Genomic DNA, 12,574 nt, shown 5'->3' on the forward strand with positions numbered 1-12,574 from the left:
AAATAAATAACTTATGGCTCTCGGAATTTGGCGAAGCAAAATACATTTTCTTTTTTACACTTAGGTTTTTACTTGTAAAAGTAGTAAAATATAGAAAAAACTAAATATATTTGGTATCGCCGTAATCGTATTGACCCACAGAATAAAGTTAACATGTTGTTTTAATCGCACAGTGAATTTCTTAAAAACGGCGCGCAAAAAAACATGGAGGAATCGCTGTTTTTTTAATTTTCTACCCCACAAATAATTTTTTTCCCGTTTCCTAGAACATTATACGGCAAAATAAATGGTGCTACGAAAAACTACAACTCGTCCCGCAAAAATCAAGCCCTCATAGTATTATATTCACGGAAAAATAAAGACGTTATGGCTTCTGGAATGTGGGGAGGAAAAAACGAAAATGAAAATCTGAAAGTTGTTTACGACGGGAAGGGGTTAAAAATTAAATAATAATTTGACATGTTTTCCTATGTTGGCCACCAGAGGGAGCATTTCCCAGAATTACAGCAAGGTGAATAAGGCAAAGGAACCTGACTCACAGCTGCCGTAACTGTGGGAGGGAATCTCACCCCCCCTCCTACAAGCCAGGTAAAGGAGTCTTCAAATTGCTAAGCAGTGTCCGGCTGCCATTTTGGGTGTGATTCTCCAGCTGGCAGAAGCTATAGGACACACCAAAAGGCTAAGGCTGGGTTCACACAACCTATTTTCAGACGTAAATGAGGCGTATTATGCCTCGTTTTACGTCTGAAAATAGGGCTACAATACGTCGGCAAACATCTGCCCATTCATTTGAATGGGTTTGCCGAGTACTGTGCAGACGACCTGTCATTTACGCGTCGTCGAACGAGCAAACACTTGTTAGTCGGCTGATTGCATCTTTTATGCTGCCAAAAAAATGGTCGCTTGTCGGCAGTATATCGACTTGTGTAAATAAAGAATATGTTGCCAACAAGATGCAAATGTTTGAGGTAGAAAGATTGTATAAACTTTCTGATCCTTGTCCAATGTAAATGAAGCTAAAAGAGCAGGGATCGGCATAATATATTTTTAATAAGCGCTAGTTACCGGCTACAAAAATCTGGCCATGTAAAACTACCCTTACTCTCTACCTCGTTTGTAGCTTGTAACTCTCTTAAACATTAACGGGAATGGGAAAGAAAACTCATTAGGTTGTGTTCACATGATAGTGTGCTGTACGTTTGCCGTATAAGGTGGTCACAATCTGCCTATTATAGGCTCTATATATGCCAAAAGTGTGTCCTTTTGGCATACATCTTAGCGGTAGGTGTCGGTATAACTCTTTTTCACTGTACTGAAAAGCAGAGACAACTTTGCTCTTCAACACAATGGGATCCTGCAAAAACAAACATAAGTAAACCATGTGGTATACATTAGTTTTACATCGGGAGCTAATAGGTGACCTATGCAACTGTATGGCCGACAGTTGAATACATCGGGGGTTATCGGTTTTGCATATATATATATATATATATATATATATATATATATATATATATATATATATATATACGTATACAGTGAAGGAAATAAGTATTTGATCCCTTGCTGATTTTGTAAGTTTGCCCACTGTCGAAGACATGAACAGTCTAGAATTTTTAGGCTAGGTTAATTTTACCAGTGAGAGATAGATTATATATAAAAATAAAAAAAAAGAAAATCACATAGTGAAAATGATATATATTTATTTGAATTGTTATTAAGTATTTGATCCCCTACCGACCATTAAGAGTTCAGCCTCCTCCAGACCAGTTACACGCTCCAAATCAACTTGGTGCCTGCATTAAAGATAGCTGTCTTACATGGTCACCTGTATAAAAGACTCCTGTCCACAGACTCAATTAATCAGTCTGACTCTAACCTCTACAACATGGGCAAGACCAAAGAGCTTTCTAAGGATGTCAGGGACAAGATCATAGACCTGCACAAGGCTGGAATGGGCTACAAAACCATAAATAAGACGCTGGGTGAGAAGGAGACAACTGTTGGTGCAATAGTAAGAAAATGGAAGACATACAAAATGACTGTCAATCGACATCGATCTGGGGCTCCATGCAATATCTCACCTCGTGGGGTATCCTTGATCCTGAGGAAGGTGAGAGCTCAGACGTAAACTACACGGGGAGGAAATTGTTAATGATCTCAAGGCAGCTGGGACCACAGTCACCAAGAAAACCATTGGTAACACATTACGCCGTAATGGATTAAAATCCTGCAGTGCCCGCAAGGTCCCCCTGCTCAAGAAGGCACATGTACAGGCCCGTCTGAAGTTTGCAAATGAACATCTGGATGATTCTGAGAGTGATTGGGAGAAGGTGCTGTGGTCAGATGAGACTAAAATTGAGCTCTTTGGCATTAACTCAACTCGCCGTGTTTGGAGGAAGAGAAATGCTGCCTATGACCCAAAGAACACCGTCCCCACTGTCAAGCATGGAGGTGGAAACATTATGTTTTGGGGGTGTTTCTCTGCTAAGGGCACAGGACTACTTCACCGCATCAATGGGAGAATGGATGGAGCCATGTACCGTCAAATCCTGAGTGACAACCTCCTTCCCTCCACCAGGACATTAAAAATGGCTCGTGGCTGGGTCTTCCAGCACGACAATGACCTGAAACATACAGCCAAGGCAACAAAGGAGTGGCTCAAAAAGAAGCACATTAAGGTCATGGAGTGGCCTAGCCAGTCTCCAGACCTTAATTCCATCGAAAACTTATGGAGGGAGCTGAAGATCCGAGTTGCCAAGCGACAGCTTCGAAATCTTAATGATTTACAGATGATCTGCAAAGAGGAGTGGGCCAAAATTCCATCTAACATGTGTGCAAACCTCATCATCAGCTACTAAAAACGTCTGACTGCTGTGCTTGCCAACAAGGGTTTTGCCACCAAGTATTAAGTCTTGTTTGCCAAAGGGATCAAATACTTATTTCTCTGTGCACAATGCAAATAAATATATATAATTTTGACTATGTGATTTTCATTTTTTTTTTTTAAATAATCCATCTCTCACTGGTAAAATTAATCTAGCCTAAAAATTCTAGACTGTTCATGTCTTTGACAGTGGGCAAACTTACAAAATCAGCAAGGGATCAAATACTTATTTCCTTCACTGTATATATATATATATATATATATATATATATATATATATATATATATATGTATCTATCTGGAGGCTTTCCCGGTGTATAAGCCAATGTGGTGTCTAAAGAGCCCTAGACACAACATTTCCGGCTGCACTACATCTAAAACATATCTACAGCTGCCTAAGATGTGATTGTGAATTTACACATTTATGCAGATAATCAGCAAATACAAAACGGTTCGTAAACTTTCTAATATCACCTGGGTCAAAACAATATTTATATTTCTAAATATTATTTAAAGAAATAAATATTATTTTGCATTTACTCACCTCGTATAGCTCTAAACAAATTGCATCAATAAATCCAACCTGCATGCTGGGTATTTTATCTTTCTTCTCTCTGTTCATCAGATCCTGAAACACAGAAAAAAATCATAAAATATACATTTCTGCTTAAATTAATTGTTCCATCAGGACAAACCCCTTTCTTCTGGCATGTCCCTGATGCTGGGCTGATTGCCATAACTCCATGCAGGAACCTACAGTTATCACCAGGGTAAGCTACTGACGCTTTTACATTTCGGATATGTAGTATTACATGGTGCCACTGAATTTAACTGACGACCATGTAATACAATTCCTCCAGTGTCAGAGCCTATTCTTTCTAATAGAGGGACGAGTGAAGGAACCCCCTCCATTACATCTATATGCTCTATTAGGGCATATAGGCACAGATGCACCTTTTTACACCAGATCACATGAAGAAAAGACCAATATCATAACAGACACCCCACATTTGTGCGTTTTACTTTTCAATGCGACCTAATTACGGTTACAATATAGATATGCAATGGACTTTATACTTACAATTGGCTCAATTTTTAGTTCCTGTCTCTCTTTATCACCTTGGTCATAAAATTCTGTAGCAACAAGTTCAGCTATCTGAAAGGAACATAAAATGTATTTAGTTAGCACAGTGTAAGTATCAGCAAAATTATTTCTTGACAAAGTTCTAACCCGTTGAGAACATCAACATTATAAAAAGGAATTGTAATGACGGGGTAGGGAGACAGACAGGTGAGCCCTAATCTACCCGCCACTCAGTCCCTGCCTACTTGCAACGGCCCGTCCTAGGCAACGGCGTACAAATGGGCGACGGTCCCTACGCTCAATAAGTGCACGACAGACAAACAGACAAGGGTACACAGAAGCTAAGGGAAATGGGGTAGTTGCCCACGGCAACACAGTGAGCAACAAGAGTAGTGAACGAATCGAGTCAAACCAGGAGTGCACGAGGTACAAGTCGCAGAGCAGGAGCGTAGTCAGTAAAGCCAGGGTCAAAAATGAAGCAAGGTCAATAATCATAGCAGGAGCAGCAGAGCCAGGAAACAGAAAAGAATCACAGGCAAAGGAGGAGCAGGAAATGCAGGTATAAATAGACAGAGGGCGGGAGCTAGCTCCGTCTGGCCAGGCTGTGATAGGCTCTCCCACTCCTCAGCCTCCCAGCCTGACTGGTAGAAGATCGTGTCACTCTCTCAGACTTAGGAGCAGGTGCAGACTGATTACCCACGGGCGTCGACACAGAAGCTGTGTTTGGCAGATCCTTTACAGTACCCCCCTTTTAAGAGGGGCCACTGGACCCTTTCTAGGTGGACCTGGCTTATTGGGGAAGCGAAGATGGAAGCTCCTGAGCAATACCCCAGCGTGAACATCACGGGCGGGTACCCAAGTCCTCTCCTCAGGCCCGTATCCTCTCCAATGGACCAGGTACTGGAGGGAGCCTTGGACCATCGTGCTGTCCACAATCTTGGCCACCTCGAATTCTACCCCTTCAGGGGTGAGAACAGGGACCGGAGATTTCCTCGAGGGAGCCAAGGACGGGGAGCAGAGTTTAAGGAGGGAGGCATGAAACACGTCGAAAAGACAGGGGGTAACTCCAGTCGGAAGGACACAGGGTTAAGGACTTCAATGACCTTGTACGGCCCTATATATCGTGGAGCAAATTTTTGGGACGGGACTTTAAGGCACACATTTTTAGAAGACAGCCACACCAGATCCCCGACCAGAAACAAGGGGTTAGCAGAACGTCTTCTATCTGCCTGAGTCTTTTGTATGCTCTGGGACGCCTCTAGGTTCTTCTGAACCTGGGCCCAGACTGTGCACAGTTCCTGATGAACGACATCTACCTCGGGATTGTTGGAACTACCAGGGGAAACGGAGGAAAACCGTGGATTAAACCCAAAATTACAGAAAAAGGGGGAGACCCCTGACGAGTTACTGACCCGGTTATTAAGGGAAAATTCGGCGAGGGGAATGAAGGAGACCCAATCATATTGACAGTCAGAGATAAAACACCTTAAATATTGTTCTAGAGACTGATTAGTCCTCTCAGTTTGGCCACTAGTTTCAGGATGGAAGGCCGAGGAGAAGGACAGATCAATCTCCAACTGTTTACAGAAGGCTCTCCAAAACAATGAAACAAATTGTACCCCTCTGTCAGAAACGATATTGACAGGAATCCCATGGAGACGCAGGATGTGTTTGACAAACAAGGTAGCTAACGTCTTTGCATTGCGTAGTTTCGTGAGGGGCACAAAGTGGCACATCTTACTGAAACGGTCTACTACAACCCACACCACCGACTTGCCTTGAGATGGAGGCAAATCGGTGATAAAATCCATGGAGATATGGTTCCAAGGTCTCTGGGGAATGGGCAAAGAACATAGTAAGCCCACTGGTCGGGACCTGGGAGTCTTGGACCTAGCACAAACTTCACAAGCGGCGACGTAGGCCTTAACGTCTTTAAGCAACCCAGGCCACCAATAGTTTCTGGCAATGAGATGCTTGGTACCCAGGATGCCTGGATGGCCAGATAGTGCAGAGTCATGATTTTCCCTGAGTACCCTTAGCCGGAATTGCAGGGGAACAAACAGCTTGTTCTCAGGAAGGTTCCCGGGAGCTGAACCTTGATCAGCTGCAATTTCGGAGACTAAGTCAGAATCAACAGAGGAAATTATTATACCTGGAGGCAAAACACATGCAGGATCTTCCTCCGAAGGAGGACTGGCCATGAAGCTACGCGACAGTGCATCAGTCTTAATATTTTTAGACCCAGCCCTATAAGAGACCAAAAAGTTGAATCTAGTAAAAAATAACGCCCATCGAGCTTGTCTCGGGTTTAGCCTCCAGGCAGATTCTAAGAAAACCAGATTCTTGTGGTCGGTAAGGACCGTTACCTGGTGCCTAGCCCCCTCCAGGAAGTGGCACCACTCTTCAAATGCCAATTTAATGGCTAAGAGTTTGCGGTTGCCAATATCATAGTTACTCTCAGTGGGCGAGAACTTCCTGGAGAAGTAGGCACAGGGACAGAGATGGGTGAGGGACCTGGTACCCTGGGACAAGACAGCACCCACTCCCACCTCGGAGGCGTCAACCTCCACGATGAATGGCTCCATTTGGTTAGGCTGAATCAGCACAGGGGCCGAGATAAAGCACTTCTTAAGGACCTCAAAAGCCTGGACCGCCTCTGGAGGCCAGTGGAGGAGGTCAGCACCTTTGCGAGTAAGATCTGTAAGAGGCTTAGCGATGACCGAGAAGTTAGCAATAAATCTCCTGTACTAATTAGCAAACCCCAGAAAGCACTGTAACGCCTTCAGGGAGGCAGGTTGGACCCATTCAGCCACAGCCTGAACCTTGGCAGGGTCCATGCGGAATTCATGAGGAGGATTTGACCCAAAAATGGTATCTCCTGCACCCCAAACACACATTTTTCGGTTTTAGCAAAGAGTTTGTTTTCCCAAATGGCCTGGAGCACCTTCCTGACATGCTCAATGTGGGAGGACGAGTCCTTGGAAAACACAAGTATGTCATCAAGGTACACTACAAGAAATACCTCCATGTAGTCTCTTAAAATCTCATTTATGAAATTCTGGAAGACCGCGGGAGCATTACACAACCCAAAGGGCATGACGAGGTATTCAAAATGACCTTCGGGCGTGCTAAACGCAGTCTTCCAATCATCCCCCTCTTTGATGCGGATAACGTTATAAGCCCCCCGTAGATCAAACTTAGAGAACCATTGGGCCCCCTGAACCTGATTGAAGAGATCAGGAATCAAAGGAAGGGGATACTGGTTCCTTACAGTGACCTTATTCAAGTTTCGGTAGTCAATGCACAGCCTAAGACCACCAGCCTTCTTCCCTACGAAGAAGAAGCCAGCACCTACCGGAGAAGTAGAGGGGCGAATGTAACCCTTGGCCAGGCATTCCTGGATATACTCTCTCATGGCTTCACGTTCGGGACAAGAGAGATTAAATATCCTACCCTTAGGGAGCTTAGCTCCTGGTACCAAATCAATTGCGCAATCGAATTCTCTATGAGGAGGTAACACTTCGGAGGCCATTTTAGAAAAATCATCAGCGAAGTCCTGAAAAAACTCAGGTAGAGTGTTCACCTCCTCAGGGAGAGAGATAAAATTAACAGAAAAACATGACGTCATGCATTCATTACCCCATTTGGTAAGATCCCCAGTATTCCAGTTAAACGTGGGATTATGCATATGCAACCAGGGAAGGCCTAAAACCAAATCGGACGATAATCCCTGCATCACCAGTACAGAGCACTGCTCCAAATGCATGGAGCCATCAAGGAGTTCAAAAACAGGGGTATGCTGTGTAAAATTACAATTAGCAAGAGGAGTGGAGTCGATACCCACTACCGGGACAGGTTTAGGCAAGTCAATCAATGGCATAGCTAGAGACATAGCAAATACCACAGACATAATATTAGCAGAAGACCCTGAATCCACGAAGGCACTGCCGGTGGCAGACCTACCCTCAAAAAAAACCTGAAAGGGAAGCAAGATCTTATTAGGTTTCATATATACGGGAAATACCTGTGCGCCCAAATGACCTCCCCGATGGTCACTTAGGCACGGAAGTTCTTCCGGCTGCTTATTCTTACGCCTAGGACAGTTGTTCACTTGATGCTTGTCATTCCCACAGTAGAAGCAGAGACCATTCTTCCTGCGGAACTCTCTACGTTGTTGGGGAGAGACGGAGGCCCCGAGTTGCATAGGTTCATCTGAGTTTTCCGTGGAAGAATGAAGCAACGGAACCTCGGGAGCCATCATGGGGGGGTCAGAGGGGAAGGCACAAAAACGTTCCAGTCGTCGTTCCCTGAGACGTCGGTCAAGACGTACCGCTAAAGCCATAACCTGATCTAGGGAGTCAGAAGAGGGATAGCTAACTAACAGGTCTTTCAGGGCGTTCGACAGACCCAATCTAAACTGGCACCTCAAGGCAGGGTCATTCCACCGAGAAGCTACACACCACTTCCTAAAGTCAGAAAAGTACTCCTACCCTGACGTAAGGTCACCAGCTGACTCTCGGCAAAGGCAGTCTTGTCAGTCTCGTCATATATGAGCCCGAGAGCGGAAAAAAAAAGATCAACAGAGGAAAGTTCAGGGGCGTCAGGAGCGAAGGAGAAGGCCCATTCTTGGGGCCCGTCCTGGAGCCGGGACATAATTATACCCACTCGCTGGCTCTCAGAACCTGAGTAGTGGGGCTTTAAACGGAAATACAACACTCCCGAAAGGAGAAAAAAGTCTTCCGGTCCCCTGAGAACCGGTCCGGCAACTTGAGGTGGGGTTCAAGAGGTGAGGTGGGGGGCACTACCAGGGTAGCATCATGCTGGTTGCCCTTCTGAGCCAGGGCTTGGACCTGTAGGAAGAGGCCCTGCATTTGCTGAGCCAGGGTCTCAAGGGGGTCCATAGTTGTGTCAGGGACCATGGTAGAAAAGGTATATGGGCCTGTGATTATGTAATGACGGGGTAGGGAGACAGACAGGTGAGCCCTAATCTACCCGCCACTCAGTCCCTGCCTACTTGCAACGGCCCGTCCTAGGCGATGGCGTACAACTGGGCGACGGTCCCTACGCTCAATAAGTGCACGACAGACAAACAGACAAGGGTACACAGAAGCTAAGGGAAATGGGGCAGTTGCCCACGGCAACACAGTGAGCAACAAGAGTAGCGAATGAGCCGAGTCAAACCAGGAGTGCACGAGGTACAAATCGCAGAGCAGGAGTGTAGTAAGTAAAGCCAGGGTCAAAAATGAAGCAAGGTCAATAATCATAGCAGGAGCAGCAGAGCCAGGAAACAGAAAAGAATCACAGGCAAAGGAGGAGCAGGAAATGCAAGTATAAATAGACAGAGGGTGGGAGCTAGCTCCGTCTGGCCAGGCTGTGATAGGCTCTCCCACTCCTCAGCCTCCCAGCCTGACTGGTAGAAGATCGTGTCACTCTCTCAGACTTAGGAGCAGGTGCAGACTGATTACCCACGGGCGTCGACACAGAAGCTGTGTCTGGCAGATCCTTTACAGGAATTAGATACGTGGTAGTATTACCAAATCCACAAATATATGTACCTGTGTGATATTTATAAAACAGTTAGATGCCATTGTTTTGCATATTTTCCTACTTTATGACAATTTTCAGTTTGAGGTTGTGATTTAATGTGTCACAAATGTCTACTAAATTTCTAAAAACCATGCATATTTGTTGTTTATCAGTCTCAAAAGGTGAAAATTGTTTAGTTACCTATAAAACAGAGGTACACTAACCTTAGACAACAGTGCAACAACTGAAACAGATTTTATTATGATAATAAAGAAATGTATTGTATACGATAAAAAACAATCCCCACTGGGAAACATCCATACAAATAGGTTTCTCACTCCAGAACGACTTGCGAAAGTTATGCCGTCATACTGGAAATAATGTTGTAAATAATGTTCCAGTCTTAGCCCTGCATACCACATGCGGTGGGAGTGCCCTGTTGTGCAACAATACTGGCCAACCGTCTGATGTTGTGGGACATATTATACTCGCTGCTCGCTCAGCCATAACCAAACATTAGAAATCATCCTCCCCTCCTGCTTTGGGGGGACTTCAAAGAATTGTTTCCTTTAACTACATTATTGAAGAACTCTTTGATATCCGCAAATCATACGCACCACAAATTTAAAATAAATTGGTCTTCTAAGGCCTCATGTGCGCGGTCCGTGATTACGGCATGGACTGGCAGCGGAGTGGCATCTGCGGGCCGTTCTCAATCTTTGACCGTGCAGACACAAAATGTGCATTGATTTCAATGAGCCCAGACCGCAATTGTGGACAGTATAACGACATCTCCTATTTTTTTTGCGGTCCAGGTTGCTGGCAATGCACGGACTGTAGAAACCACGGTCGTGTGCATTGGCCCATAGGAAAGCAATTGTGGATAGTATATGGCAGAAAATGCACGGTCGTGAGCATGAGGCCTTAGTCTTCTTTTATGCTTGAGGATTATAGTGGCTCTTCCAGGCGCACTACTCAGTGATAGGATGACATCACTAAAACAAGTTTTTCCTCAAAGGGTATACTTAATTGCTCAGTAAAGCGTCTCAGGCCCGCAACCTATCCCTCTCTTACCCTAGGCTTTTACTATAAAATGTTTGGATACATCTGGACCAATGTCTGTTATGGTATGCTTTTGTTGTTTTTTCTGGATTATAATCATGTGTTTCTGTACAGTTTGTTTAGTCAATATGAATATGCTGTATGCTTTTGTCTTCTCCTATAGAAATAGACTAATATACCTTGCTTTTTATTTTGAAAACATTTTTTTTGGTTATTTAAAAAAAAAATATAATGTATATAATATTTTTGCATGTCTATGACTTACAATTCTGAAAATAGATGATAAAATATGGTGCTTCATATGTTTTTAGGACTAAGGCTAGATTCACACGAAAGTGGGGAAACCCGGACGTGAAAAACTTGAAGTTTTTTCACGTTCAAGGTGCCCCCGTGCAGGTTCTGTTTTCACAGATCCCCATAGACTGGAGTCTATAGAGGGATCCGTGCAAACGGAACAAAATAGGACATGTTCTATCTCTCAATGGACCCTTCACACGGTCTGTTAAAACAACGGCCGTGTTAACAGCCCCATTGAAATACACGCGTTGTTTTAATGGCCGTCACACAGACGTACTCTACGTTCGTCTGAATAAGGGACATAGTACTAAGTTGGAGATAGACTAATGGCAGTAGAAACTACACAGAGGATTTTCTTTAGACTGGAACACCCTTATATTATTCACATTTCCAGAAATTTTTCTAGCAATGAGATCCTATACGGATTCCAGATCACATTTTTGGTTGCGTTCATGGTGTATCATAGTGGATGTCACATTGATGTATTGGCTATTTACATTGCCGTGAAGTATCTGCATCTGTCATATATATCTACCTTAGTCCAGCAGGTAATTTTTTGTTTGGGAGCTTACATACACACCTTACAGTGGATCTTATTATGGATTGTGGTTTGTATACAATGTTTTTACTTGTCTTCTGGTTATAATAAAGGTGTGAAATTATCTTGACTGGCTGGATGTGCATTTATTTTGCTCTACTTTTATTTTGTTCATTTTGGTTTTGAAATACTACATGGACCTTAGGCTCCTCAACTTTCTTTACTGGTCAAATGAGTTTACAAAATCCCAGGAATGTTATGACCTCAATGCTAACAACACAGAACAGCGAGACATTTATAGTGAACTCTCTAGTGTCACGTGACTATAATCAGATTATTATCCCGTTAAATGAAACATTTCCTGTTGTGGCTACGTTAAGACATTAATCTCATTCAGTGATGAGAAAGTGTGCTCATGAATTATGTTCTAGAAAAGCAGATATACCACCACTAGCAGCTCTTATGGGAATCACACAGCTAAATGTAAAGAAATGAAACATGCAGATGCCTCCAATACTAATGATCACACTACAAAAGCTGGACTATAAAGAGTTTATTTGAGACAATACACCGAAGCTACTTTTGAGAAAATACACCAAAGTCAGATGAAAACGGCATGGATGGCTACATAGAGGAAGACATGAGCCATTATTTCACTTAGTTGCTATTTAAGTCATCTCCATTGCATAGCAACATAATCAGGTGGGCTATTATCAACAGGACTCCTGCTGTGTAGAAGAAAGTTTAACTTTGTACATCAAAACTACATATGAGAACTTTCACAAGGCTTTTACATCTACAGTAGATTGATGATTTCTGTTTACCTTTTATATAAGGGTCCTCTTACACGGCTCGCTCGTTGATCAGCGCTCGTTTGCTCCCTTCACAAGGAGCTCTTTCACAAGAGCGCTGGTTACTATGATCGCTCGTCCCCATACATTTCTATCATGTCGGCAGCACGTTTTCCTGCTTACACGGGGAGATGTGCTGCCGACAACGATAATATTTTGTGCTGCTTAAACTATAAAATCAGCCAATGAACGAGCTGATCGGCTGATTGTTGTCCTGTTTACACAGGGCAATGATCAGAACCGAGCGTTCTGTGAACGCCTGCTTGCCCAATAATTCGGCAATGCAAAAGAGCTTTAAAGGGGTTATCCGGAGACCACCTGCACAAAAT

General features: G+C 43.7%; 1 protein-coding gene across 1 annotated transcript in view; it reads right to left on the reverse strand.

The window, feature by feature from the left end:
* The window catches only part of PDE5A (phosphodiesterase 5A), a 325,066-nt gene that overhangs the window by 43,135 nt on the left and 269,357 nt on the right, over positions 1–12,574 (reverse strand). The window contains exons 18-19 of the mRNA XM_075860590.1: positions 3,969–4,043; positions 3,432–3,515 (exon numbers count right to left, since the gene is read on the reverse strand). Of these exons, the coding sequence (XP_075716705.1) occupies positions 3,432–3,515; positions 3,969–4,043 (159 nt within the window). The remainder of the gene's footprint in view (positions 1–3,431; positions 3,516–3,968; positions 4,044–12,574) is intronic.

The sequence above is a fragment of the Rhinoderma darwinii genome, chromosome 1 (assembly GCF_050947455.1).
Source record: "Rhinoderma darwinii isolate aRhiDar2 chromosome 1, aRhiDar2.hap1, whole genome shotgun sequence".
Classification (NCBI taxonomy): domain Eukaryota; kingdom Metazoa; phylum Chordata; class Amphibia; order Anura; family Rhinodermatidae; genus Rhinoderma; species Rhinoderma darwinii.